Source organism: Oncorhynchus mykiss, chromosome 4 (assembly GCF_057628025.1).
Source record: "Oncorhynchus mykiss isolate SJ-2025 chromosome 4, ASM5762802v1, whole genome shotgun sequence".
NCBI classification, from domain to species: Eukaryota; Metazoa; Chordata; class Actinopteri; order Salmoniformes; family Salmonidae; genus Oncorhynchus; species Oncorhynchus mykiss.
In genome coordinates this window covers 84,042,222-84,068,390 of record NC_143025.1, presented here as the reverse complement: position 1 = coordinate 84,068,390, position 26,169 = coordinate 84,042,222, and the positions used below count along the sequence as shown (strand labels likewise).

Here is a 26,169-nt window from a genome sequence, read left to right as displayed (position 1 = left end):
GTTTATATTTTATATTTTTCTTTCAGTATTTTACCACCCATGTTTTTGCATACATTTGATAGAAACACTGCAGGTTGCACCTTAATATTTCCCATAGTCTTTCTCAACATGCTAACTGAAGCGCTTCTGCTTCTATTCTTGTCCACCTTTCCCTGTGGGACACTGAAACTGCTCTAATCTCTGTCATATTCAGAGAGCTGGCTTGGAGGCACCCAGGCCCATCTGTCAGTGGAACACTCTGTACGCACCATATGTAACACACACACTGTGTGCAGTATGAGGTGGACCACAAGGAGTGCACTCTAATCACTATTGTATGCAAGGCTCCAATGCACCACCACAGAGACTGTCTTATCACAAACCAGCGAAATGTTATTTATTGGCGCTGAAATATCTGACTGCTATTAATGAGGAGTCCTAGAAGAGGAAGGTTTTCTGTGTTTCTCCCTCTGCCTTGCTCTGGCTTTTGAGTAGATAGTATACAGCTACCATCAGAATATACTTTTTGCAGAAGTTTAGGAGAATTAATGTAGCAGGTTAGGAGAATGAGGTTACGGTAATGAAAAGGGTGAGTTAGATAAAATGCTAAAATTCTCTCTGACATGCAACCTTTTGACATAAGATGTATCCCATCTAGCCATGTCACTGTGGTTCCACTAACTCGGCAAGAGAGAGGCCCTCAAGGTGGCTTCCAGTCAGCTGGCTGCATATGAGGCATGAGCCATGACTGAAACAGCTGCTGCTCTCCTATTCTCACCCTCCAATTCCCTGTCCAGCCCTGTGCCCTGCTCCACAGCTGCCTTCCTCTCCCTCCCACAGCTGCCTTCCTCTCCCTCCCACAGCTCTGTGCCCTGTTCCACAGCTGCCTTCCTCTCGTTTTCCTCTACACCCCTCCCTGTACAGCCCTGTGCCCTACTCCATAGCTGTCTTCCTCGTTTTTCTTCTCAGAGAATACTCTCCAAGGTTGCTGCAACATACCAGTGAATTCACTTGGTAGTTTACTGAAAACACACAGGGAGGGATGCTATTAGGAAATCAGACATGCACAGGCCCAGGTAGAGCTTTTCTAAAAAATACACTTACTCACTACTCACACATTGGATGCTTCCCCAATTGCACCCTACTGCCTAATATAGTGCACTACTTTTGACCAGGGCCCATGGGGTCTCTGGTTAAAAGTGATGCGCGATGTAGAGGATACGGTGCCATTTGGGACGCAGACAGTGTCATCTGCTGTGGTCATGTGTTCATCAGCAGAGCACCGTGCCAGTTGATGCCTTAGGAAACTCAGAAAATCTGTGCATTCTGGATCACTAAGGACCTCGTGTGCTGTTCACTGTTTATGACGGCCGTATATCGGCTCAACGATGGCCCCTCGAGGTATACCAAGGACCCCTGTCCCCAACGGTCAGCATGCTTTGCCCTGTACTATTTAGTCAGCCGAGTACTAATGCAGCCTTATATAATGAGTTGTTGTGCTTTGCAGAGCTGCTATTTTACAGCACTGATTCAAGAACTGAAGAATGACAGAGAGATCAAAGTCACCATCTGAATAGTTTAGAGTGCGTTCTTTGGTACCCTTCTGGAGGAGTGCACACAGTACACTGGGCCTTAGTAAAAATACACACTGCGATTTCTCCCCGGTCTGCCCTCTGTATCTCTCACGGTTGGTCTGTCTTGCTCTCAGTCAAATTCACATTCTAAATAACTTAGTAGGCAGACCTCACACTGTTCAGCCTTTCTGCAATAGTGTTGCAGAAATATGTTTAAAAAAGGGTTTTTCTTTATTTTCACTATTTTCCACATGTTTCTTGGCCTGAGCAAGTCTCTTCTTATTATTGGTGTCCTTTAGTAGTGGTTTCTTTGCAGAAATTTGACCATGAGGGCCTGATTCAGTCTCCTCTGAGAGTTGAAATCAATTCCACAAATTAACTTTTAAGAAGGGACACATGTTAATTGAAATGCATTCCAGGTGACTACCTTGTGAAGCTGGTTGAGAAAATGCCAAGAGTGTGCGAAGTTGTCATCCAGGCAAAGGGTGGCTATTTGAAGAATCTGAAATATATTTTGCTTTAACACTTTTTTGGTTACTACATGAATCCACGTGTTATTTCATAGTTTTTATGTCTTCATTATTGTTCTACAATGTAGGAAATGGTAAAGTGCCCCTAGAGCAAATTAGGGTTAAGTGCCTTGCTCAAGGACACATCAACCAAATTTTCACCTTGTTTACTCGTATTCCATCCAGTGACCTTTCGGTTACTGGCCCAACGCTGTAACCGTTAGGCTACCTGCCGCCCTGTACATGTATAACGTACTGTGGACAAGCTACTAAACCTCTCTTCCTGCCATCCCCAAATCTAGTAGAGGCTATGTCCCAATGTCTGAGTCCACTCAAATCTAATATCCCTCTCTCTGGATGTAACAGTTCTCTCTGCCTTTCTTCCTTCTCTCCACAAGATGTGCCTTTAGGCTCACTCTCACTCACCCAGCCACAGTGTGCAGAGAGACTGTTGAAACATTTAGAGGCACTGAAGGAGCTGAAAGACAGTGCGGATGGGGTGGCACATTCATTTTCAATTCAGCTTAGGCGGGGGGTGTAATTCTATCCAAGTGGAGTGCTCTGCTGTGCCTGTGGAAACCGCTCAGACTAGGTGGAGAAAATAGGATTCTACTCTATTTTTGAAGTGGTGCCGTCGTTGTTGACCAATCACAGTACAGAACAGCCTGCATGTTGAGCCATCAGCACGTACTGTATGTCCAACAGTAGAACCAGCTTACTAGCCCACTCCAGCTAGCTAGCTATCAGTTTAGAATCCTTTTTAACAATACATATCTTTGTTTTCTAATACATTTGTTTATTCATCATTTCTGTTGCATGTAAATACGTTTTTACGCAATGTTTGTTTATTTTGATGCAGTTCTCACCGCCAGCTGTCGCATCGACTGTGGGCTGTTGCCCTTTGTGTGTGAAGGCACTAGCCGTGTTGATTAGAGGGACAAGTGGTGTACTGTGCAGGGTATTCTGCGATACTGACTCTGAAAAGCATTAGAGGGTATGAAGCATAAATAAAACATGGCTTTTGCATTAGATTTTGCACTGTCTCAATGCAAAGTTACACCTCACTTCTCTATTTTACGAGTTATTACTTATAATTAAAACCGATGAGAATTCTGAATAATGTTTAAATCATGTCGGAAAACTTTTTTCCGGGAGGTGATGTAAGATGGAGGGCCCGGCAAGCAATCTTAATGTGAACTCCCAACAATTTTCAGCCAACTTATGAGCAAATTTGTTAGGAATGTATTCAAGTTGAAAGGTTTTCACCATTTCGTAGTATTCAATTGGTAGTTAGTGTTGTCCATTCGCTGCAACTCCCGTACAGACTCAGGAGAGGCGTCCTCTGAAACATGACTCAACCAAGCTGCACTGCTTCTTGACACAATGCCTGCTTAACCCGGAAGCCAGCCACACCAATGTGTCAGGAAATACCGTACAAATGGCGACCGTGTAAGCGTGCATGCGCCCGTCCTGCCACAGGAGTCGCTAGAGCGCGATGGCACAAGGACATTCCATCCTATGATAAAAATTGGCAGGGGCTTGACCTGTCGATGGAGAGTAAGCAAAATCCCGAATAGATACATTCCAGATGTCTGTCAGCTAGCATGATAGCACTAAGCAAAGGTGGACATTTTACAATACTCCTGTAGACTACTTCACAGAGAGCATGCCGAAAATGTTATGAAACAAAAAGAACCGATGAGGTACTACGAAATTAGAGCAAGCAGGTATGATTTTATTTAGTTTCGATCCCACAGGAAGAAGGCACCAGAGCCTGCCGTGCTACAGGGTTCCCACCAGAACTTGGTCACAAAGTCCGTGAAGAGCATGGCCCCACATGCCCCATTGTTTACATCACACTTCCTGTGATTGGTGGATTATAGCTCACCACCACCAACACTTGGTCTGGATTGAATTACATGGTAGCATGGCTTGTGGCTAACGTTAGCCAGCTTGAGCCAGCTATCGAGCAAGCATACGAACTCTGTAGCACAGAGTAGATCCTCCATATGATATTAAGAGTGCATTGTGGGTAGTTTAGAAGATATCTGAAATAAGTTAATACATTTGTAGTAATCCAAATACATGTACTTATAGGTAACCAGATCGTGACTACTGCTAAGTCTTTGACCACACTGCTTTTACATTGGTGAGTAAAAACTCATGCTTCCTAGTTCCTTCCCTTGTAAAATTCCTCTCTCACTCACTCAGCCACAGTGTACATTGCTTTGGAGTTATCAAAAGAATGCGTTGATATTTCTATATGATCAGCCCGTAAATAATCTAGACTGGCCTAAATCCATCAGTAACTCTTGCGCTTTTCTCAATGATTTCACATATGGTCTAATTCACACAATATGCCTAAATACTTATAATTCAAATCAAATGTTATTGATCACATACACGTGATTAGCAGATGTTATTGCGGGTGTAGGGAAATGCTTGTTCTTCTAGCTCCAACAGTGCAGTAATATCAAACAAAATTACACATCATATACCCAATACACACACATCTAAGTAGGAATGAATTAAGACAATTGTATTTATTTTTATTTAACTAGGAAAGTCTGTTAAGAACAAATTCTTATTTACAGTGACGGCCTATATATATATGGAGGAGCGATCTCAGAGCGCAACGGACTTAGATACAGTAGAATAGTATAGAATACAGTATCTACATATGAGATGAATAATGCCAGATATGTAAACATTATTAAAGTTACTAGTGTTCCATTCATTGAATGGCCAGTGATTTCTAGTCTATGTATATAGGCAGCAGCCTCTAATGTGCTAGTGATGGCTGTTTAACAGTCTGATGGCCTTGAGATAGAAGCTGTCTTTCGGTCCCAGCTTTGATGCACCTGTACTGACCTCGCCTTCTGGATGATAATGGGGTGAACAGGCAATGGCTCAGGTGGTTGATGTGCTTGTTGATCTTTTTGGCCTTCCTGTGACATTGGGTGCTGTCGGTGTCCTGGAGGGTGGGTAGTTTGCCCACTAATGCGTTGGGCAGACGTCACCACCCTCTGGAGAGCCTTGCTGTTGTGGGCAGTGCAGTTGCCGTACCAGGCAGTGATACAGCCTGACAGGATGCTTTCAATTGTAAATCTGTAAAAGTTTGAGGGTTTTAGGTGACAAGCCAAATTTCTTTAGCCTCCTGAGGTTGAAGAGGCTCTGTTGCGCTTTCTTCACCACACTGTCTGTGTGGGTGGTCCATTTCAGTTTGTCAGTGATGTGTACGCCCAGGAACTTGAAGCTCTCCACCTTCTCCACTGCGGTCCCGTCGATGTAGATAGGGGGGTGCACCCTCTGCTGTTTCCTGAAGTCCACGATCATCACCTTTGTTTTGTGGACTTTGATGGAGAGGTTGTTTTCAAGGCACCACACTCCCAGAGCTCTCATCACCTCCCTGTAGGCTGTCTCGTCATCGTTGGTAATCAAGCACACTACTGTTGTGTCGTCTGCAAACTTGATGATTGAGTTGGAGGCGTGCTTGGTCATGCAGTTATGGGTGGACAGGAGGGGGCTGAGCACGCACCCTTGTGTGGTGCGGATTAGTGGAGTGGAGGTTACGTTTCCTATCTTCACCACCTGGTGGATTCCTGACAGGAAGTCCAGGACCCAGTTGCACAGGATGGGGTTCAGAACCAGGGCCTCAAGCTTAATGATGAGCTTGAATGGTACTATGGTGTTGAATGCTGAGCTGTAGTCAATGAACAGCATTCTTATGTAGGTATTCCTCTTGTCCAGATGGGATAGGGTAGAGTGATGGAGATTGCATTTTCTGTGGATTTATTGGGGCGGTAAGCAAATTGAAGTGGGTCTAGGGTGTCAGGTAACTTAGAGGTGACATGATCTTTAACTAGCTTCTCAAAGCACTTCATGATGACAGGTGAGTGCTACGGGGATGTAGTCATTAAGTTCAGTTACCTTTGCCGCCTTGGTTACAGGAACAATGGTGGCCATCTTGAAGCATGTGGGGACAGCAGAATGGGATAGGGAGAGATTGAATATGCCCGTAAACACACCAGCCAGCTGGTCTGTCCATGCTCTGAGGACGCGGCTAGGGATGCCGTCTGGGCCGGCAGCCTTGCAAGGGTTGACATGTTTAAATATTGAATGGGAGTGACGAGTGTGTTGATATAATGGTAATATTTAAATTCCACTTTTAACAACCGTCATACTACTATAATAAGAAGATTGTGGGAGCTGTACTGTTAGATTTCAGTGCAGCCTTTTGATATTATTGACCATAACCTGTTGTTGAGAACTTTTATGGCTTTTCAACCTCTGCCATATTGTGGATTCAGAGCTATATATATATAATAGAACTCATGGTTTTCTTTAATGGAAGCTTCTCTAATATCAAACATGTAAAGTGTGGTGTACCGCAGGGCAGCTCTCTAGGCCTTCTACTCTTTTCTATTTTTACCAGTGACCTGCCATTAAACAAAGGATGTGTGTCCATGTATGCTGTGGATTCAACCATATACGCATCAGCAAACACAGCTAATGAAGTCACTGAAACCGTTAACCTCTTTGCGCACGGAACCCGCTAACGGGCTGAAATTCCACAACATACGGTGATCGCTACATAAATAGTCATATTAAACATTCATGAAAATACAAGTGTCTCACATGTATCGAAAGCCTAGAATCTTGCTAATCCAACTGCGTTGTCAGATTTAAAAAAGGATTTACTGCGAAAGGATACGATGCGATTATCTGAGCATAGAACCCCATAAAATTGTTATGCTCAGGCGTAACATAATCACAAACTGCATTAAAATAAATTGTTTACCTTTGACGATCTTCGTCTGTTTGCAATTCCAATGCTCATTGTTACACAATGAATGATCTTTTGTTTGATAAAATCCGTTTTTATAGCCTAACACGAAACATTTTGTGAACCGCTTGTGTCGTGAATTCCGTCTCATTTCATTTTCGACAACACATTCCAGGTAAATAACCCACACAGAACGTGACTTTTCCAGTCATGTTTGGCTTCACTGCAATCAACTGGTTTGTTTGTAACACAATCAAACATGATGGGCCGTTTCACGGGACGTAATGAGTGAAAGAAACCGATTTGAAGACAACAAGTCATGACATCATTGTGCACCAATGATTTGCCCGCTGTTTCGTTGATTGACTGTCTTTTAACCCAATTTCCACTGATTATCTTGAAATCTAGCTGGATAGATAGCCAATGAGCTGAGCTAAACAGCAATACGCCATGTTTATGTGTTGCAAGACCAACCCATGTAGTAAGCTCCAGCGTAAAGTGAGTCATTCGCTATTGAAGTTTCATACCGTAAGAAGCTACGCATATTACGCACTGCATTGTTTGGTGAATTTGCAGATTCAGCTGTTTATATATCAATCATTATGGCGACTAAGTCAGGGAAAGCTAAATCTAAGTCTAGGTGAGGTGAGACAGAGATTGTTGTAGGACGCTTCATTTAGCGATTGTGGAGGAATATTTTTTGAACGGGAGAGGACATCGTTTTGGACTGGTAAGTTCTTATCATGCTAATGCCCTTGTTTGAAATTAATAATATAAAATATTATTAGATTTTTTTAAATTGTTTTTATTTAGAAGCAATATATAAACATGTAATGTCATGAAATGTGAGATGCGTGTGTCTGCCGCCCCACCCCAACCCACATGAAATAGCTTATTTGAGGCTGTTGAGGAGAGGGCAGGACCACATCAATGGCCAAAGTGAAATGGAGATAATATAATAGAGACAGTAGATCTAGCAGGTCATAATAATATATTCAACCTAATATCTTCAACTTTCAACTTTCAACTCTATATATATATATATATATATGTTTATTATACCTGTTGATACAGGGCTCATATGTGAAACTACTCTAACTGAACATTTTCTTTCACAGTGACACTGACTCCAAATGGGAGTCTTATCCGGTGTCCTGTGTGAATTTAAGTATGCTCTCTCTAATTCTCTCTTTCTCTTTCTCGGAGGACCTGAGCCCTAGGACCATGCGTCAGGACTACCTGGCATGATGACTCCTTGCTGTCCCCAGTCCACCTGGCCTTGCCGCTGTTCCAGTTTCAACTGTTCTGCCTTCGGCTATGGAACCCTAAATTGTTAATTTTTACTCGAGGTGCTGTCCTGTTGCACCCTCTACAACCACTGTGATCTCAACCCGGCACAGCCAGAAGAGGACTCTAGGTTTCTTCCTATGTTTTTGCCTTTTTAGGGAGTTTTTCCTAGCCACCGTGCTTCTACACCTGCATTGCTCGCTGTTTGGGGTTTTAGGCTGGGACTATATAAATATATTGGATTTGATAGAGGACTGAGTCTCTTCCAAATGTTGAAAGTGTGTAAATAGTTACCCATGTTATTTTGTAAATGTATATTTTTTTTTTTTCCACATTTTTTTTAAATCAATAATTATTATTTTTTTTTAAATGGGGGGGGGGGGGGGGTGTTAGAATACCATTTTGGTATTTTGTATATAGTTATTTGTTTCAAAATGTATACCTTCACCAATTTGGCCACTTGGGTACATCTGGGCTACTTGTGTGGGACACCTGGGTGACTTCATGATAAATGTCATGTAGCACACTCATTTTGGAAGTTATCATTCTGAAACTTTGCACAAGTACTGTTGCCCTCTTATATTTTTCACTGAATTTGTCCCCATCATCCTATCTGAATGTTTGTTTTATCTTGTTCATTTTAAAGATGATGATACAAAAATAAAAACATATTTTTTTTTTCATTGTTTTATCTAAACCAGATCTATTGTGTGTTATTCTCCTCCATTCAATTCACATTTACACAAACTTCCGAGTGTTTTCTTTCAAATGGTACCAAGAATATGCATATCCTTGGTTCTGTGCCTGAGCTACAGGCTGTTAGATTTGGGTATGTCTTCAAGTGGAAATTGCACAAAGTAGGGGGGGAGCTGCAAGAGGATTTATTAAACAATTAACTCTTTATTTTGCCTAAAGACAAATCAAACTTAACATTCAGAAAAATGGCAGCATGACTGACTAGGCCTGTATTATGTCTCTACTGTATGAAATCAAGGGGAGATAAACATTACAATGAAAAGTGCTTCTTAGCTTTGTAGGTGCTTTGCCTTGTCTATTTTAAATAAACAGGGTACATATTTGAATAGGCAATATTAAATGTCAAAATAAAGTGCAACATCAAGTTGGTACCCCATATGAGATCTCTATTCCTTCATGTTGAGGTTCTTCTGTAAAAATATAAGCATGTCCACATTCTCTGAAGCAAGACGAGAATGGCTTGCACTGACAATGTCCCCTGCGGTGGAGAAAACTCACTTGCAAGAGAGTTTCCGGGACACGGAGGCTTTGCAACATGGGGGAACTTTGACTGGTTTGTTTTCCACCACACAAAAGGATCAGCATCCACATGAAGGCATTCTGCTGCCTTGTTTGTGGGGACCTCCTCAATAATTGTAGAAAAGGGCTTGGTCTGCTCCTCTGAAATGCTCCCCAAATAACTCTGACATGGGAGTCTTCCATGTTGTGGAGGGGATAATGAGGATGGATTTTCTTCCTCTGTGGATTGCACTGCTTGAAATGGCAAACATATTATTAAGTGTAAGTGACACACATCTCATCACAATGTGCATGATAAAAACAAAAAACAATATGAAAACATCATTTAAAAAAAGATCAAATACCTGATGTTCATGCACCACAATTTATTTGTTTAGATCCTTGTAGTCTCTGTCACAGCAGCAAGGGCTGTAGCTCTGAAGGTAGTCTAGAAGATCTGGGTCTGTGTATCTTCTCTCCAATTCCTGAGTGATGGCTGCCTTAGCCTCCCTGATGGTTGCACTGTCCTCAGGACCTGGTGCCATGGAGTTGAGAATCATTGTCTTTAGAGGGGGAATCATTGATGAGGTGGGACATGTTTCACTGCTCATGAGACCCGTCATTGTTTTCAGGGGGGTTGAGTAGCTGAATGAGTTCTTCTGCCAGCTTCAGTTCATCGTCAGTCAGCATGGCTATGTCTTTGACCGACTTCTTCACAGCCTTGTCCAATACAGCAGAGTAGATGGCCGGTTGCTGTTCCACAAAACATTCCAGCGTGTCATGTATGGTATTCCAACAGGTTGTGACATCATGGATTCATTTGTGCTTTGATATACAGTAGAAGTCAGAAGTTTACATACACCTTAGCCAAATACATTTAAACTCAGTTTTTCACAATTCCTGACATTTAATCAGAGTACAAATTCCCTGTCTTAGGTCAGTTAGGATCACCACTTTATTTTAAGAATGTGAAATGTCAGAATAATAGCAGAGAATGATTTATTTCAGCTTTTATTTCTTTAATCACATTCCCAGTGGGTCAGAGGTTTACATACACTCAATTAGTATTTGGTAGCATTGCCTTTAAATTGTTTAACTTGGGTCAAACGTTTCGGGAAGCCTTCCACAAGCTTCCCACAGTAAATTGGGTGAATTTTGTACCATTCCTCCTGACAGAGCTGGTGTAACCGAGTCAGGTTTGTAGGCCTCCTTGCACGCACACACTTTTTTTAGTTCTGCCCACAAATGTTCTATAGGATTGATGTCAGGGCTTTGTGATGGCCACTCCAATACCTTGACATTGTTGTCCTTAAGCCGTTTTGCCACAACTTTGGACGTATGTTTGGGGTCATTGTTTATTTGGAAGACCAATTTGCGACCAATCTTTAACCTTTTGCGTGTAGGGGGCAGTATTTTCGTTTTTGGCAAAAAAACGTACCCATTTGAAACTGCCTATTTCCCAGCCCCAGAAACTAGAATATGTATATAATTGTCAGATTAGGTTAGAAAACACTCTAAAGTTTCCAAAATTGTCAAAATATTGTCTGTGAGTATAACAGAACTGATATTGCGGGCGAAAACCTGAGGAAAATCCAATCAGGAAGTGCCTCTTATTTTGAAACCTCTCTGTTCCTATGCCTGCCTATCCTCCATTTAAAGGGATATTCCTTTTTATATGGCTTCCCTAAGGTGTCAACAGTCTTTAGACATAGTTTCAGGCTTTTATTTTGAAAAATGAGCGAGAAAGATCACATTGCGTAGGTGGATAGGTGGGGGCTCTCAGAGTGAGTTTTGCGCAACAGAGTAAAGCGGCCATTGTTTCTCCCTGTCCTATGGAAAAACCTACATTCCCGGTTGATATATTATCAAATATATATTTTAAAAACAACCTGAGGATTGATTATAAAAAAACGTTTGACATGGATATTATTTGGAATTTTTGTCTGCGTTGGCATGACCGCTCTTTCCTGTGGATTTCTGAACATAACGCGACAAACAAACGGAGGTATTTTGGATATAAAAATCATCTTTATGGAACAAAAGGAACATCTGTTGTGTAACTAGGAGTCTCGTGAGTGAAAACATCCGAAGATCATCAAAGGTAAATGATTAATTTGATTGCTTTTCTGATTTTCGTGACCAAGCTACCTGATACTAAGTGTACTTAATGTTTTGTCATGCGATCGATAAACGTACACAAACGCTTGGATTGCTTTCGCTGTAAAGCATAATTTCAAAATCTGAGACGACAGGTGGATTAACAAAAGGCTAAGCTGTGTTTTGCAATATTGCACTTGTGATTTCATGAATATGAATATTTTTTGTCATATTATTTGACTGTGGCGCTATGCTATTCAGCGGTTGCTGATGACAGTTATCCCGCTTAAGGGATGGATAGCGTCAAGAAGTTTACTTCCTGACTGTTGTCTTCAGATGTTGCTTCAATAGATCCACATAATTTTCCTCCCTCATGATGCCATCTAGTTTGTGAAGTGCACCAGTCCCTCCTGCAGCAAAGCACCCCCACAACACAATGCTGCCACCCCGTGCTTCAAGGTTGGGATGGTGTTCTCCGGCTTGCAACCCTACCCCTTTCTCCTCCAATCGTAACGATGGTCATTATGGCCAAACAGTTTCATCAGACCAGAGGACATTTCTCCAGAAAGTACGATCTCTGTCCCCATGTGCAGTTGCACACCGTAGTCCGGCTTTTTTATGGCGGTTTTGGAGCAGTGGCTTCATCCTTGCTGAGTGGCCTTTCAGGTTAAGTCGATATAGGACTTGTTTTACTGTGGATATAGATACTTTTGTACCTGTTTCCTCTGGCATATTCACAAGGTCCTCTGCTGCTGTTCTGGGATTGATTTGCACTTTACGCACCAAAGTACGTTCATCTCTAGGAGACAGAACGCGTCTCCTTCCTGAGAGGTATGATGGCTGTGTGGTCCCATGGTGGTAATACTTACTACTGTTTGTACAGATGAACGTGGTACCGTCAGACGTTTGGAAATTGTTCCTAAGGATGAACCAGACTTGTGGAGGTCTACAATTTTTTTTTCTGAGGTCTTGGCTGATTTATTTTGATTTTCAAGCAAAGAGGCACTGAGTTTGAAGGTAGGCCTTGAAATACATCCACAGGTACACCTCCAATTGACTAAAATGATGTCAATTAGCCCATCAGAAGAAGCTTTTAAAGCCATGACATCATTTTCTGGAATTTTTCAAGCTGTTTAAAGGAACAGTCAACTTAGTGCATGTAAACGTCTGACACACTGGAATTGTGACACAGTGAATTATAAGTGAAATAATCTGTCTGTAAACAATTGTTGTAAAAATGACTTGTGTCATGCACAAAGTAGATGTCCGACTTGCCAAAACTATAGATGTTAACATGAAATTTGTGGAAATTTGTGTGGAGTGGTTGAAAAACGAGTTTTAATGACTCCAACCTAAGTGTATGTAAACTTCTGACTTCAACTGTATCTAGCATCTCTTGCTTGACCGTCACAACTTGGTGAGCAGTGGTGCTTTTGTGAAAAAAAGTCCCCACTTTTCTGACATTCCCCAGGAGGCGGGACACTGCCTTGAGAGACTGCCCTCTTGCCTGCGAGGTTCAGAATGTGTGCAAAACATCCAATGTGGGGCCCAAACCCATCAGCTTCACGGATGGCGTTCAATGTTTTGTGCGTTATCTGTAGTGGCAGGGATAGTGATATTTGGTCTCTCTAGCTTCCACTCAGTCACAGCATTCATTCATTCTAGGGGTAAGTGTATGACTCTCATACAGGGGAAGAGATTGCAACACGCAGCTCTTCATCTCCCAGACCAGTACATAGTGAACCATCACAGTGAGGTAGCTTCCAGTACATAGTGAACCATCACAGTGAGGTAGCTTCCAGTACATAGTGAACCATCACAGTGAGGTAGCTTCCAGTACATAGGGAACCATCACAGTGAGGTAGCTTCCAGTACATAGTGAACCATCACAGTGAGGTAGCTTCCAGTACATAGTGAACCATCCCAGTGAGGTAGCTTCCAGTACATAGTGAACCATCACGGTGAGGTAGCTTCCAGTACATAGTGAACCATCACAGTGAGGTAACTTCCAGTACATAGTGAACCATCACAGTGAGGTAGCTTCCAGTACATAGTGAACCATCACGGTGAGGTAGCTTCCAGTACATAGTGAACCATCACAGTGAGCTTCCAGTACATAGTCAATCATCACAGTGAGGTAGCTTCCAGTACATAGTGAACCATCACAGTGAGGAAACTTTGAGTTGCTCTGGAGGTCCAACTATCCTTGGAGAGAGCTAGATAGGGTGTCTGTGTCAATTCATTTTCAATTTCTCTCCGTGATGTTTCGGAGTTTGGGAATTACTTTGCTGCTGAAATGCGTGCAGGAGGGAACATTGTAACGCGGTCCAATTTGTTTCATCGGGTGACGAAATCCTGAGTCAGTAACCACCGAATAGGGCTGCAAATATTTAGCTATGAACACTCCCACTGCTTTCGTTATTTCTTTATGTTTTTCTGAATTTGTTGCAAATTGTTGTTGGAAGGCAGCAGCGAGAGATTGTTGTGTTTTCACTAACGAGTGGACTCTCCTTGCTCCAGCTCCACCTGCAAGGGTGATGGCGACGTAAATGACACGTTAGAAGTGTTTCCACTCGAGTAGCCAACACTGGCAAAGAAATGTGTGCAAACTGTACTTTGTTTACGGTCTTCTTACCCTCGTCATTGTATTGAACGCTGAATCCAAAATGTTTCCACTCAGCGGATTTGAAAGACTGCGGTGCCTCTTCAAATTTGCTTCACTCTGTCTCGCTAGCACTCGCCATTGTCACATTGGAGCTGAGAGAATATTTGTTTTTTAGTTTACCCCCTTCTTCATGGGGTCCCTTTAGGGAGGTTTCCTACTGAGATCGTCCATTGGTTGTGTAAGGGGGAGGGGTTGCGGTCACTGCGTTTGCCACATTTGGAGACATTGCTGTGGAGTAAAGTTTGTCAGCCCTCAGGAGCCCCCTAACGGCCTGGGGTCCCAAGCAGTTGCCTGCCTTGCCTGTTCACAAGCTGTGCATCTGGTTCTGTGGATCTAAATGTACAATGTGTGTGTAGTCTGCAGCACAATAAGCAAGTTTTGGAAAATATTGGAAAATGACAGGCATAACGTAATTTCGCGGTTCATGTGTGCCTATTGAACAGTAGGGGGCGTACAGAACGGTTCGACAACCAACTGTGTGCCGTTGCATCCCTAGTGGATAAACACTACACAACGCTCCCCTTCCTTGGAAAGATACTCTGGCTCCCCCTAGTGGATATACACTACACAACGCTCCACTTCCTTGGAAAGATACTCTGGCTCCCCTAGTGGATATACACTACATAACGCTCCCCTTCCTTGGAAAGATACTCTGGCTCCCCCTAGTGGATATACACTACACAAGGCTCCTCTTCCTTGGTAAACTACTCTGGCTCCCCCTAGTGGATATACACTACACAAGGCTCCTCTTGTTTGGTAAACTACTCTGGCTCCCCCTAGTGGATATACACTACACAAGGCTCCTCTTCCTTGGTAAACTACTCTGGCTCCCCCTAGTGGATATACACTACACAAGGCTCCTCTTCTTGTGAACTACTCTGGCTCCCCTAGTGGATATATACTACACAAGGCTCCTCTTCCTTGGTAAACTACTCTGGCTCCCCTAGTGGATATATACTACACAAGGCTCCTCTTGTTTGGTAAACTACTCTGGCTCCCCCTAGTGGATATACTATACAAGGCTCCTCTTCCTTGTGAACTACTCTGGCTCCCCTAGTGGATATATACTACACAAGGCTCCTCTTCCTTGGTAAACTACTCTGGCTCCCCCTAGTGGATATACACTACACAAGGCTCCTCTTGTTTGGTAAGCTACTCTGGCTCCCCCTGGTGAATATGCACTACACAAGGATCCTCTTGTTTGGTAAGCTACTCTGGCTCCCAAGCCCCTAGTGGATATACACTACACAAGGTGGACTTCCGCTTTGGGTGGAACACAGCAAAGAGTCCTCGGCCCCCTCCCCCCCAAAAAACGACTCCACCCACATGCACGTAGATCAACAGTGTTAAGAGGGCCTATCAGGAGCCTCAGATTAATTACTGCGAGGTTTCAGGCCTGTGATGCAGATCTCCAGAGTAAATGGGAGACGGATGCTGCAGCCTCTCGGAGCCAAACCAACGCCACCTCTAATCTGGGGCTGTGAACACACAGATTTAGTGTTGACGTTAGCCCTGGGGTGAAACACACACCGAGTCTCATCTACAACGGCAGAATTTGGCTAATCCTCAGAGTACAGTCTTGACCCTCTACTACCGAGTTCAATTTAACCTGTAGGGAATGGATGTGGAACACACACAAACGCACAGACAGTATCGATCAAGCCAGCCAGAGTTTATGAGAGAATCAATGATAATCTAATCATCGGGATAGGCACGTGTTGCGAGGCAGTTTTATGTTATGCTCCTAATAGATGACAGTGCTGAGATGGTGTCCGCTTGCACTTGCACTCTGGGAGAAAAACCAGTGCAAGGAGGAATAGACAGAGGCAGACCAGAACACATTGCATTACAATGCATGCATTAAGATGTGGTGCCCTTGCCTTCACCTTCAAGCGGCTACATCAACAGGAATATGTAAAGCTGCCGGCCGATAATGTGTGAGAGCTTGGGCTAGCTCTATTTCAGGGGGCCAGAATTCTGCAACATTTTCAAATCAGGAGGCCAGGGCGGGAGAAGGGAGAGGCAGAGAGGCAGAGTCTGTTTGATGACCCAGATAAAGGATATTTTCACTGTTGAGCAGCCAGTCGATGGGTTAGTAAGCACATCGGTGCTCAGAGCTGGGAACGGCGCAGTCTACGCATTGGCGATTCTCCAAATTAATTTCATTTCGGCCATATAAAAAACACTGCTATGAACTCATGAGCTATGTTGGCTAACTTTGTCAAGTGATATAATGTGTGTCAGGGGACAGTGACAAGGCAACGCGATAACGTTAGTATGATAAAAGGGTGTGAAAAGTGGTCATTGAGTCTAGAATGATGAAACGGGTGAATCTAGGCCTTGTGAGCCTTGAAGGCTTTAGGCTTATATCTTTATGGTGAAAACCAGACAGGTCTAGACTAGCAGGACAAGCGTCACACACTGGCTTACCCTCCAGACAAGGTTTAAAGGGATACTGCAAGATTCTGGTATTTTTCTACTTAACCAAAACATACGCTACCATACCTGTTCACTTCCAGTCATTGCGCAAACGCTATTTAGCATTGGCTCGCGAAACATCAAACTTCCAGAAAAATAGTAACCACCAAGGACCGTATCCAAAAAGCATCTCAAAAAGGTCCAGGGAAGCCTGGTAAAACCTGTTTTAAGACCAAAAACCTGCCAGTTCTGAGTCGGTTTTTCCATGATGTTAAAACACTGCTCAGACAAACTCTGAAGTAAGAGTAAAATCAACTCAAAAGTTTCTCAGCTGGTAACCATGACAGTTTGAGGTACCCCAAAGGAAATACACCCATAGACTTTTTCCAGATTTTGTTCTGTTACAAAGTGGGATTAAAATGTATTTCTTAGGGCCACACAAGTGGCGCAGAGGTCTCAGGCACTGCATCGCAGTGCTTGAGGCGTGACCACAGACCCGGGTTTGATCCCGGGCTGTGTTACAGCCGGCCATGACGGGGACACCCATGAGGCGGTTCACAATTGGCCCAGCATTGTCCGGGTTAAGGGAGGGTTTGGCCTGCTGGACTTTCCTTGTCTCAACGCTCTCTAGCAACTACTTGTGGCAGGACGGGCACCTGTAAGGTGACTTCGGTCGCCAGCTGGACGCGTTTCCTCCAACACATTGGTGTGGCTGGCTTCCGGGTTAAGCAAGCAGTGTGTCAAGAAGCATGGCTTTCAACCTTCACCTCTCCCGAATCAGAGAGGAGCTGCAGCGTTGGGACAAGACTAACTACCAATTGGATATCACAAAATTGGGGAGAAAATGGGGTAAAAGTACACAAAAAAAAAACATTTCTTGTCAACGATCTACACAAAATATGTCAGAGCGGAAGAAAAATTATAACATTTGTAAAAAAAGAAAATTAAAAAAAAGAAAAAGATAAACCATAATCTTAATTAGATAAGTATTCAACCCATTGAGTCAATGCATGTTAATATGCCCTTTGGCAGAGATGACAGCTGTGAGTCTTTCTGGGTAACTGTCTAAGAGCTTTCCACACCTGGATGTGAAACATTTGCTGATTATTCTAGTTCAAAATTCTTCAAGCTCGGTCAAATTGGTTGTTGATCTTGGCAAGACAACCATTTTCAGATTTTCAAACAAATTTAAGTCGAAACTGTAACTCGGCCACTCAGGAACATTCACCGTCTTCTTGGTAAACAACTTTAGTATAGATTTGGACTTATGTTTTAGGTTATTGTCCTACTAAAAGGTGAATACATCTCCCAGTGTCTGGTGGAAAGCAGACAACCAGGTTTTCCTCTAGGAGTATGCCTGTGCTTAGCACCAGTCAGGTTAGATTTTTTATCCTAAAAAAAACTCCTCAGTCCTGATTATAAGCATACCCATAACATGATGCAGCCACCACTACGCTTGAAAATATGGAGAGTAGTACTCAGTAAAGTGCTTTATTGGATATGCCACAAACATAACACTTTGTATTCAGGACAAAAAGTGAATTGCTTTGCCACATTTTTTGCAGTATTACTTTAGTGCCTTGCTGCAAACAGTGTACATGTTTTGCAGTATTACTTTAGAGCCTTGTTGTAAACAGTGTACATGTTTTGCAGTATTACTTTAGTGCCTTGTTGTAAACAGTGTACATGTTTTGCAGTATTACTTTAGTGCCTTGCTGCAAACAGTGTACATGTTTTGCAGTATTACTTTAGTGCTTTGTTGTAAACAGTGTACATGTTTTAAAGTATTACTTTAGTGCTTTGATGCAAACAGTGTACATGTTTTGCAGTATTACTTTAGAGCCTTGCTGCAAACAGTGTACATGTTTTGGGATATTTTTTTATTCTGAACAAGCTTCATTTTCACTGTCAATTAGGGTCATATTGTGGAGTAACTACAATGTTGTTGATCCATCCTCAGTTTTTTCCTATCACTGCCATTAAACTCTGTAACTGTTTTAAAGTCCTATTGGCCTCATGGTGAAATCCCTGATTCCGAATCCCTGAGTTTCCTCATCGGCAACCGAGCCAGGAAGAAAGCATTTGTAGTGACTGGGTGTATTGATACACCATCCAACGTGTAATTAATAACTTCATCATGCTCAAGAGATATTCAATACCCTTTAAAAAAAATAACCTACCAATAGGTGCCCTTCTTTGCGAGGCATTGGAAAACCTCCCTGGTCTTTCTGGTTGAATCAGTGTTTGAAATTCACTGCTTGACTGAGGGACCTTACATACAGTGCCTTGCGAAAGTATTCGGCCCCCTTGAACTTTGTGACCTTTTGCCACATTTCAGGCTTCAAACATAAAGATATAAAACTGTATTTTTTGTGAAGAATCAACAACAAGTGGGACACAATCATGAAGTGGAACGACATTTATTGGATATTTCAAACTTTTTGAACAAATCAAAAACTGAAAGATTGGGCGTGCAAAATTATTCAGCCCCCTTAAGTTAATACTTTGTAGCGCCACCTTTTGCTGCGATTACAGCTGTAAGTCGCTGGGGGTATGTCTCTATCAGTTTTGCACATCGAGAGACTGACATTTTTTCCCATTCCTCCTTGCAAAACAGCTCGAGCTCAGTGAGGTTGGATGGAGAGCATTTGTGAACAGCAGTTTTCAGTTCTTTCCACAGATTCTCGATTGGATTCAGGTCTGGACTTTGACTTGGCCATTCTAACACCTGGATATGTTTATTTTTGAACCATTCCATTGTAGATTTTGCTTTATGTTTTGGATCATTGTCTTGTTGGAAGACAAATCTCCGTCCCAGTCTCAGGTCTTTTGCAGACTCCCATCAGGTTTTCTTCCAGAATGGTCCTGTATTTGGCTCCATCTATCTTCCCATCAATTTTAACCATCTTCCCTGTCCCTGCTGAAGAAAAGCAGGCCCAAACCATGATGCTGCCACCACCATGTTTGACAGTGGGGATGGTGTGTTCAGCTGTGTTGCTTTTACGCCAAACATAACGTTTTGCTTTGTTGCCAAAAAGTTCAATTTTGGTTTCATCTGACCAGAGCACCTTCTTCCACATGTTTGGTGTGTCTCCCAGGTGGCTTGTGGCAAACTTTAAACAACACTTTTTATGGATATCTTTAAGAAATGGCTTTCTTCTTGCCACTCTTCCATAAAGGCCAGATTTGTGCAATATACGACTGATTGTTGTCCTATGGACAGAGTCTCCCACCTCAGCTGTAGATCTCTGCAGTTCATCCAGAGTGATCATGGGCCTCTTGGCTGCATCTCTGATCAGTCTTCTCCTTGTATGAGCTGAAAGTTTAGAGGGACGGCCAGGTCTTGGTAGATTTGCAGTGGTCTGATACTCCTTCCATTTCAATATTATCACTTGCACAGTGCTCCTTGGGATGTTTAAAACTTGGGAAATCTTTTTGTATCCAAATCCGGCTTTAAACTTCTTCACAACAGTATCTCGGACCTGCCTGGTGTGTTCCTTGTTCTTCATGATGCTCTCTGCGCTTTTAACGGACCTCTGAGACTATCACAGTGCAGGTGCATTTATACGGAGACTTGATTACACACAGGTGGATTGTATTTATCATCATGCATGCATGATGCATGCATTACCTTTTTTAATCAATTCTGACCGGCATACTGTACTGAATCATACAGTATTTGGTATTAGGATCCCCATTAGTTGTTGCAAAAGCAGCAGCTACTTTTCCTGGGGTCCACACAATACATGACATAATACAGAACATCAATAGACAAGAACAGCTCAAGCCCACATGTCAATGCATACATACACACAAACTATCTAGGTCAAATAGGGGAGAGTCGTTGTGTCGTGAGATGTTGCTCTATCTGTTTTTTGAAACCAGGTTTGCTGTTTATTTGCGCAATATGAGATGGCTCCATGCAATAAGCGCTCTATATAATACTGTACGCTTTCTTGAATTTGTTCTGAATTTGGGGACTGTGAAAATACCTCTGGTGGGGTAAGTGTGTGTGTCAGAGCTGTGTGTAAGTTGACTATGCTAACAAGTTTCTTATAAAAAGAAGTGATGCAGTCAGTCTCTCCTCAACTCTTAGCCAAGAAAGACTGGCATGTATAGTATTTATATCAGCCCTGTGATTACAATGAAGAGCAAGACGTGCCGCTCTGTTCTGGGCCAGCTGCATCTTAATTAGGTCTAGAAAGGACAATAATCAAGATCAGACAAAACTAGACCCTGCAGAACTTGCTTGTTGGAGTGTGGCGTCAAAAAAGCAGAGCATCTCTTTATTACGGACAGACCCCCCCCCCCCCCCCCTGCAACAACCAGTGAAAGTGCAGGGAGCCAAAATCAAAACGACAAAAATCTCATAATTAAAATTCTTCAAGCATACAAGTATTCTACACCATTTTAAAGATACAATTCTCGTTAATCCAGCCACAGTGTCTGATTTCAAAAATGATTTACAGCGAAAGCACTACAAACGATTATGTTAGGTCACCACCAAGCCACAGAAAAACATTGGAATTTACATTGGCGCGTTACGTTCAGTAGTTCTAAAACATGCGATGATATTGCAGAGAGCCACATCAATTTACAGAAAAACTCATAATAAACATTGATAAAGATATGACTATTATACATGGAACTTTAGATAAACTTCTCCTTAAAGGTCTTTTATGAAGATATATGTCAGTGTGAACTCTCCAATCTGATTTCCATTCTGTGATGTTAGCCAGATCAGGATGTTGTGGGTTTAGCGTTCAGGCCTATTTGATAAGACCTAGCCACCAACATCTGCAGGTGTAGCAGTGAAGATACTACACCGTGACCTTGTTGCCTTGTCAGAGACTGGAACCAGCATTGATTAGTTTGTGTTCTATGCCTTTTTTTTATTTTGGTCTGCCAGATGGTAGGCTATTTTCATTCTTCACTGATGCATTAGGGCTGTTGTCTGAGGAGTAATACCCAACATTTTATTTTAGGTGTCCTCCCGTTCACCACTGCCCTTTACGCTGAATCAGTCTCTTATCTGCACTAGGATTTATCTGCTTATAGCAAACCTAAACCTTTTTTGTTGCTGTTTACCCCAACACAGAGAAGAATAGTCGGTATTGTGATTCTGCAGCCTCTTTTGTTTTTGAGCTGTTCAGGAGGAAGACCTGTCTGGTAAGTGATGTGAAAGCTGGTGAGGAGGAGAAAGCCCTCGTTCCAAATAAGGATGTAGAGTCGAGGAAGGAGATGCTGTTGGTAGAATCTTACCTTGTCAGCAGTTTTGATACAGTACGCCCAGTGCTGCTTTTCAGATCATTTACTGATCTCAGGCCTGTAGAGAGAAATGAAAAACTAGGCTGTGTGTTGTAATGAAGTAAATTATGCAGTATATAGGACTTTTAAATGAACTTTAAACATCTATCACTCACACAAAAGCACACATTTGAATTCTTGACAATGTTATTTATCCTAGTGACATCCTCAGTGAGTGTATTGTTCTGGTTTGATGCCTATTTGGACTATGATGTGAACGCTAAACTTTCCGTGAGTTTATTAATCTGATATACTAAGAATGCCAGCCAAAGGCTTTCCCACGCTGTAAATCAGATTGTCTTTTACGATTATTACGTCACACTGTGCGATGTTACCAAATTACAATCTTGTTATCAACCTGGCCAGATGGTACATTTTGCTTCCGTTCTGTCATCACATTCTGCGATTGGCTTGCGAGGCTATGTCAACCAATGTAGGCTACGTCAACTGCAGAGGTGTATTTGATCTGCGTATGTGCCAGCGCCAGCAGCTGAGACTGCAATATCCTACAGTATGTGCAGGCCTTTAGGGACCTTATATATTCTCATTTTGACATACTTTTTCTGTATCTGTTTTAGGTTTTGACATTTGGAGGCCTTTCGCTCTTCGGCAGACCCACTCGGACCCAGATAATGGGCACAACCTGGGCAGGAGCGGCCGACCGATGATGACACTCTGCTGCACTGTGACCAGCCATGCTCTCGTCCAAGGCGTTTCTCAGAAGGGGCTCCCCTCTCCGACACTGTGCTTACATAGGCCAGGAATACAACCACATCATACAAAAGGAATGATGGCATGGACTTGTCTGAACTATGGCACACCTGCAGGATAAAGGTGAGGTCCCCCGACATCTGATACCAAAAGCAAAACCAAGATCAAGTAGATCTACATTTTATAAGGAAAAAACAAGTCGATGAACAACTGATGGTTTAGCGTCCACACTTTCACCATGTTGACGAGGTTGCACCATGGCTGCTGATTCCCGTAGACTAGTAGACTCTTCGGTGCGGCACTGAGCCCAGTGACCCTAACCCATGATGCAGCGTAACGGTGGCGGGGTGGGGGCTGGTGGCCAGCCGTGGGTGCTGCGGCGCGTGCGCCTCACCTGGCTCAGCTTCATGCTCTTCTTCATCCTGGTCTTCTTCCCGCTCATTGCCCACTACTACCTCACCACCATCGACGAGGCAGGCGGCCCCGACAAGCGCATCTTCGGCCCTCGGCCCGGCGGTGAGCTGTGCGAAGCCAAGCACGTGCAGGACCTGTGCCGCATCCGCGAGTCGGTCAGCGAGGAGCTGCTTCAGCTGGAGGCCAAGCGGCAGGAGCTGAACGGGGAGATCGTCCGACTCAACCTGCGTATCGAAGCGTGCAAGCGTAGCATCGACAGTGCCAAGCAGGACCTGCTGCAGTTGAAGAACGTCATCAGCCAGACGGAGCACTCATACAAGGAGCTGATGGCCCAGAACCAGCCCAAGCTCTCGCTTCCCGTGAGGTTATTACCTGACAAGGATGACCCAGGACTACCCCCGCCCAAGTCTGCCCACGTCTGCCGCCTGCGCTCCTGCTTCGACTACGCCCGCTGCCCGTTGACCTCTGGCTTCCCTGTGTACGTCTACGACACGGCCTCCTACCCCTGGGGTGAGTCCCTGGACCCACTGGTCAGGCAGGCCTTCGCCACCTCGGTGAAGAGCAGCATCTACGTGACGGACAACCCCAGCATCGCCTGTCTGTATGTGGTGCTGGTGGGGGAGCTGCAGGAGTCTCCTTCCTCCCCCCTCCCGGCCCCCTCAGCGCTGGAGAAGCAGCTGAAGGCTCTGCCGTACTGGAGGTCTGACGGACACAACCATCTCCTGGTCCACCTTTCCAGGAAGTCCATGACACAGAACTTCCTGTACAATGTGAGCACGGGCCGGGCGGCAGTGGCCCAGTCCACCTTTCTTGAACAGCAGTACCGCGAGGGCTTTGACCTGGTGGTGTCCCCACTGGTCCATGCCCTCTCTGAGCCCAACTTCCTGGAGGTGCCGCCCCAGGTGCCCGTCAAGAGGAAGTACCTGTTTACCTTCCAGGGCGAGAGGGTGGAGTCTCTGAGGAGCAGCCTGCAGGAGGGGCCGCCTCAGTCCTTTGAGGAGGAGATGGAGGGAGACCCGCCAGCCGACTACGACGATCGCATCATCGGAACGCTTAAGGCAGTGCAGGACAGCCGCCTGGACCGGGTGCTGGTGGAGTTCACCTGTAAGAGCCCGCAGCCCAGCCTGCCCACAGAGTGGGCCCTGTGTGGGGAGAGGGAGGAGCGGCTAGAGGTCCTTAAGGCCTCCACCTTTGCCTTGGTCATCTCCCCCGGGGACGGTCAACTGATGGCCTCAGCGGGCAATGGCATGAGGCTGTTTGAGGCCCTGGAGGTGGGGGCCATCCCTGTGGTACTGGGGGACCATGCCAAGCTGCCCTACCATCAGCTGGTCCACTGGAGCGAGGCGGCCATTATGGTGCCCAAGCCCCGCATCACCGAGCTGCACTTCCTGCTACGCAGCCTATCAGACAATGACCTGCTGGCCATGCGGCGACAGGGCCGCTTCCTGTGGGAAACCTACTTCTCTACCTCAGAGAACGTCCTGGGCACAATTCTGGCTAGCGTCCGGACCCGCATCCAGGTGCCCCCCGCGCCCATCCACGAGGAGCCCGCCCAGGAGATCCCCCACAAGGCGGGCAAGATGGCGGGCACGGATGCTAACATGGGCGACAATGGTGACCTGGACCTGGGTCCCGTGGAGACGGAGCCACCCTACGCCTCACCACGCTTCCTTCGAAACTTCACCTACACAGCATCCGACACCTACCAGACCTGGAACCGCGCCCCGGGGCCTTTCCACCTCTTCCCTCACACGCCGCTGGACCCGGTGCTGCCCTCGGAGGCCAAGTTCCTGGGTTCGGGCACGGGCTTCCGCCCCATTGGCAGTGGCACGGGTGGCTCGGGGAAGGAGTTTCAGGCAGCGCTGGGTGGGAATGTGCCCCGGGAGCAATTCACCGTGGTCATGCTGACCTATGAGAGGGAGGAGGTTCTGATGAACTCCCTGGAGAGGCTCAACGGGCTGCCTTACCTCAACAAGGTGGTGGTGGTGTGGAACTCCCCCAAGCCTCCTTCAGATGACCTGCTGTGGCCAGACATCGGCCTGCCCATCGTGGTGAGTACCTTCCGCCGTCGCTGAATACCAAACATACCCCTGCTGCTTAGTGCTCTCACTGCTCAGAATGAACAATATAATTGATTGGGAGAGAATACTCTGAAATGCAAAAAGTGTAACCTCAACCTGTGATGTGGTGCAGCAGTCTGAGGCTGTGTGTCTGAGAGAGTGCGCTCTAGTACATCAGGCTAGCTCCTGAAGTTGATTTGATCTGCTCTCCCTGCTTCACTTTGAAGCTTTTCCCTACAGGTCTGCAGGCCAGCCAGTCAAAATACGCCCACTGATATAAAAGGAAATATAACATGTTTAGTCCACAGCAAAGGTCTGGCTTTTATAGTAGATGAGAAGTTAAACAGAATATTCAAGAACCCCAAATGACACAGTCTGTGGGCGAGATTCACTCTCTGCAGGGTGTTGTGATGGGAGGATAGTTGAATGATCTTGAATTAATAGCCTAATTGGTTGACACATTTTAAAATCCTCTTAAATATTTATTGCTATTGGACATACCTTGTTTTTAAAGAGCGGTTAGTCTAAGAATGTTGTTGAGAAAGGGGGGCTGAGTGGTTTGGGCCATGGTTTACTACCCTGTGCTCTAGGCCTACTTTAATGAAATTCCACATTAGGACTCATAGGATGCAAAACACATTGTTTTTGCTCTGTACTGGAAGTCCTCTATTTTGAAAATGTGCCTGCTGGCATGCACACATTATTGGGATTGTATGAATACAAGTACAAATGAACTAATTAACAAAATACTAAAAGATGTTTTTTCAGTGAAGATTCCTGTGGACTTCCAGTCTTTGCGCTAACACAAGTTAGCGATGGCTCCAGAAAATACCTTCAACTTCCTTCAAACTGCACATAGAGACATAAAAATGGTATCCATGAGTTCATCTATGAGTTAATTTGACTCTGAGGAAGTAGACAAAAGGGCATTGCCAAGATGTTGCACTATCCCTCTAACATGTCTCCTGTCCTGCAGGTGGTGCGCACGGAGAAGAACAGCCTCAACAACCGGTTCCTGCCCTGGGACGTCGTGGAGACAGAAGCCATCTTGTCCATCGACGACGACGCCCACCTCCGCCACGACGAGATCATGTTCGGGTTCAGGTCA

The 26,169-nt window shown here is 44.5% G+C and overlaps 2 protein-coding genes across 2 annotated transcripts in view; one reads left to right on the top strand and one right to left on the bottom strand.

The window, feature by feature from the left end:
- The window catches only part of LOC110522550 (exostosin-like 3), a 50,446-nt gene that overhangs the window by 12,652 nt on the left and 11,625 nt on the right, over positions 1-26,169 (top strand). Inside the window, exons 2-3 of the mRNA XM_036976152.2 lie at positions 22,455-25,052; positions 26,038-26,165. Coding sequence (XP_036832047.1) covers positions 22,911-25,052; positions 26,038-26,165 — 2,270 coding nt within the window. The 5' untranslated portion in view covers positions 22,455-22,910. The remainder of the gene's footprint in view (positions 1-22,454; positions 25,053-26,037; positions 26,166-26,169) is intronic.
- On the bottom strand, positions 4,154-8,829 carry LOC149984168 (uncharacterized). The gene is made up of 2 exons (XM_090233184.1): positions 5,313-8,829; positions 4,154-5,219 (listed from the first exon to the last, which is right to left on the bottom strand). The coding sequence occupies exons 1-2, from the start codon at positions 5,783-5,785 to the stop codon at positions 5,159-5,161; spliced, it is 534 nt and encodes a 177-aa protein (XP_090089310.1). The 5' UTR covers positions 5,786-8,829; the 3' UTR covers positions 4,154-5,158.

Coding starts and splice junctions, on each gene's coding strand:
- LOC149984168 (XM_090233184.1), bottom strand. CDS start 5,785: ATGCTGTTCATTGACTACAGCTCAGCATTCAACACCATAGTACCATTC. Junction 5,220..5,312: donor GAGAAGGTGGAGAGCTTCAA/GTTCCTGGGCGT, acceptor CTTCAACCTCAG/GAGGCTAAAGAAATTTGGCT.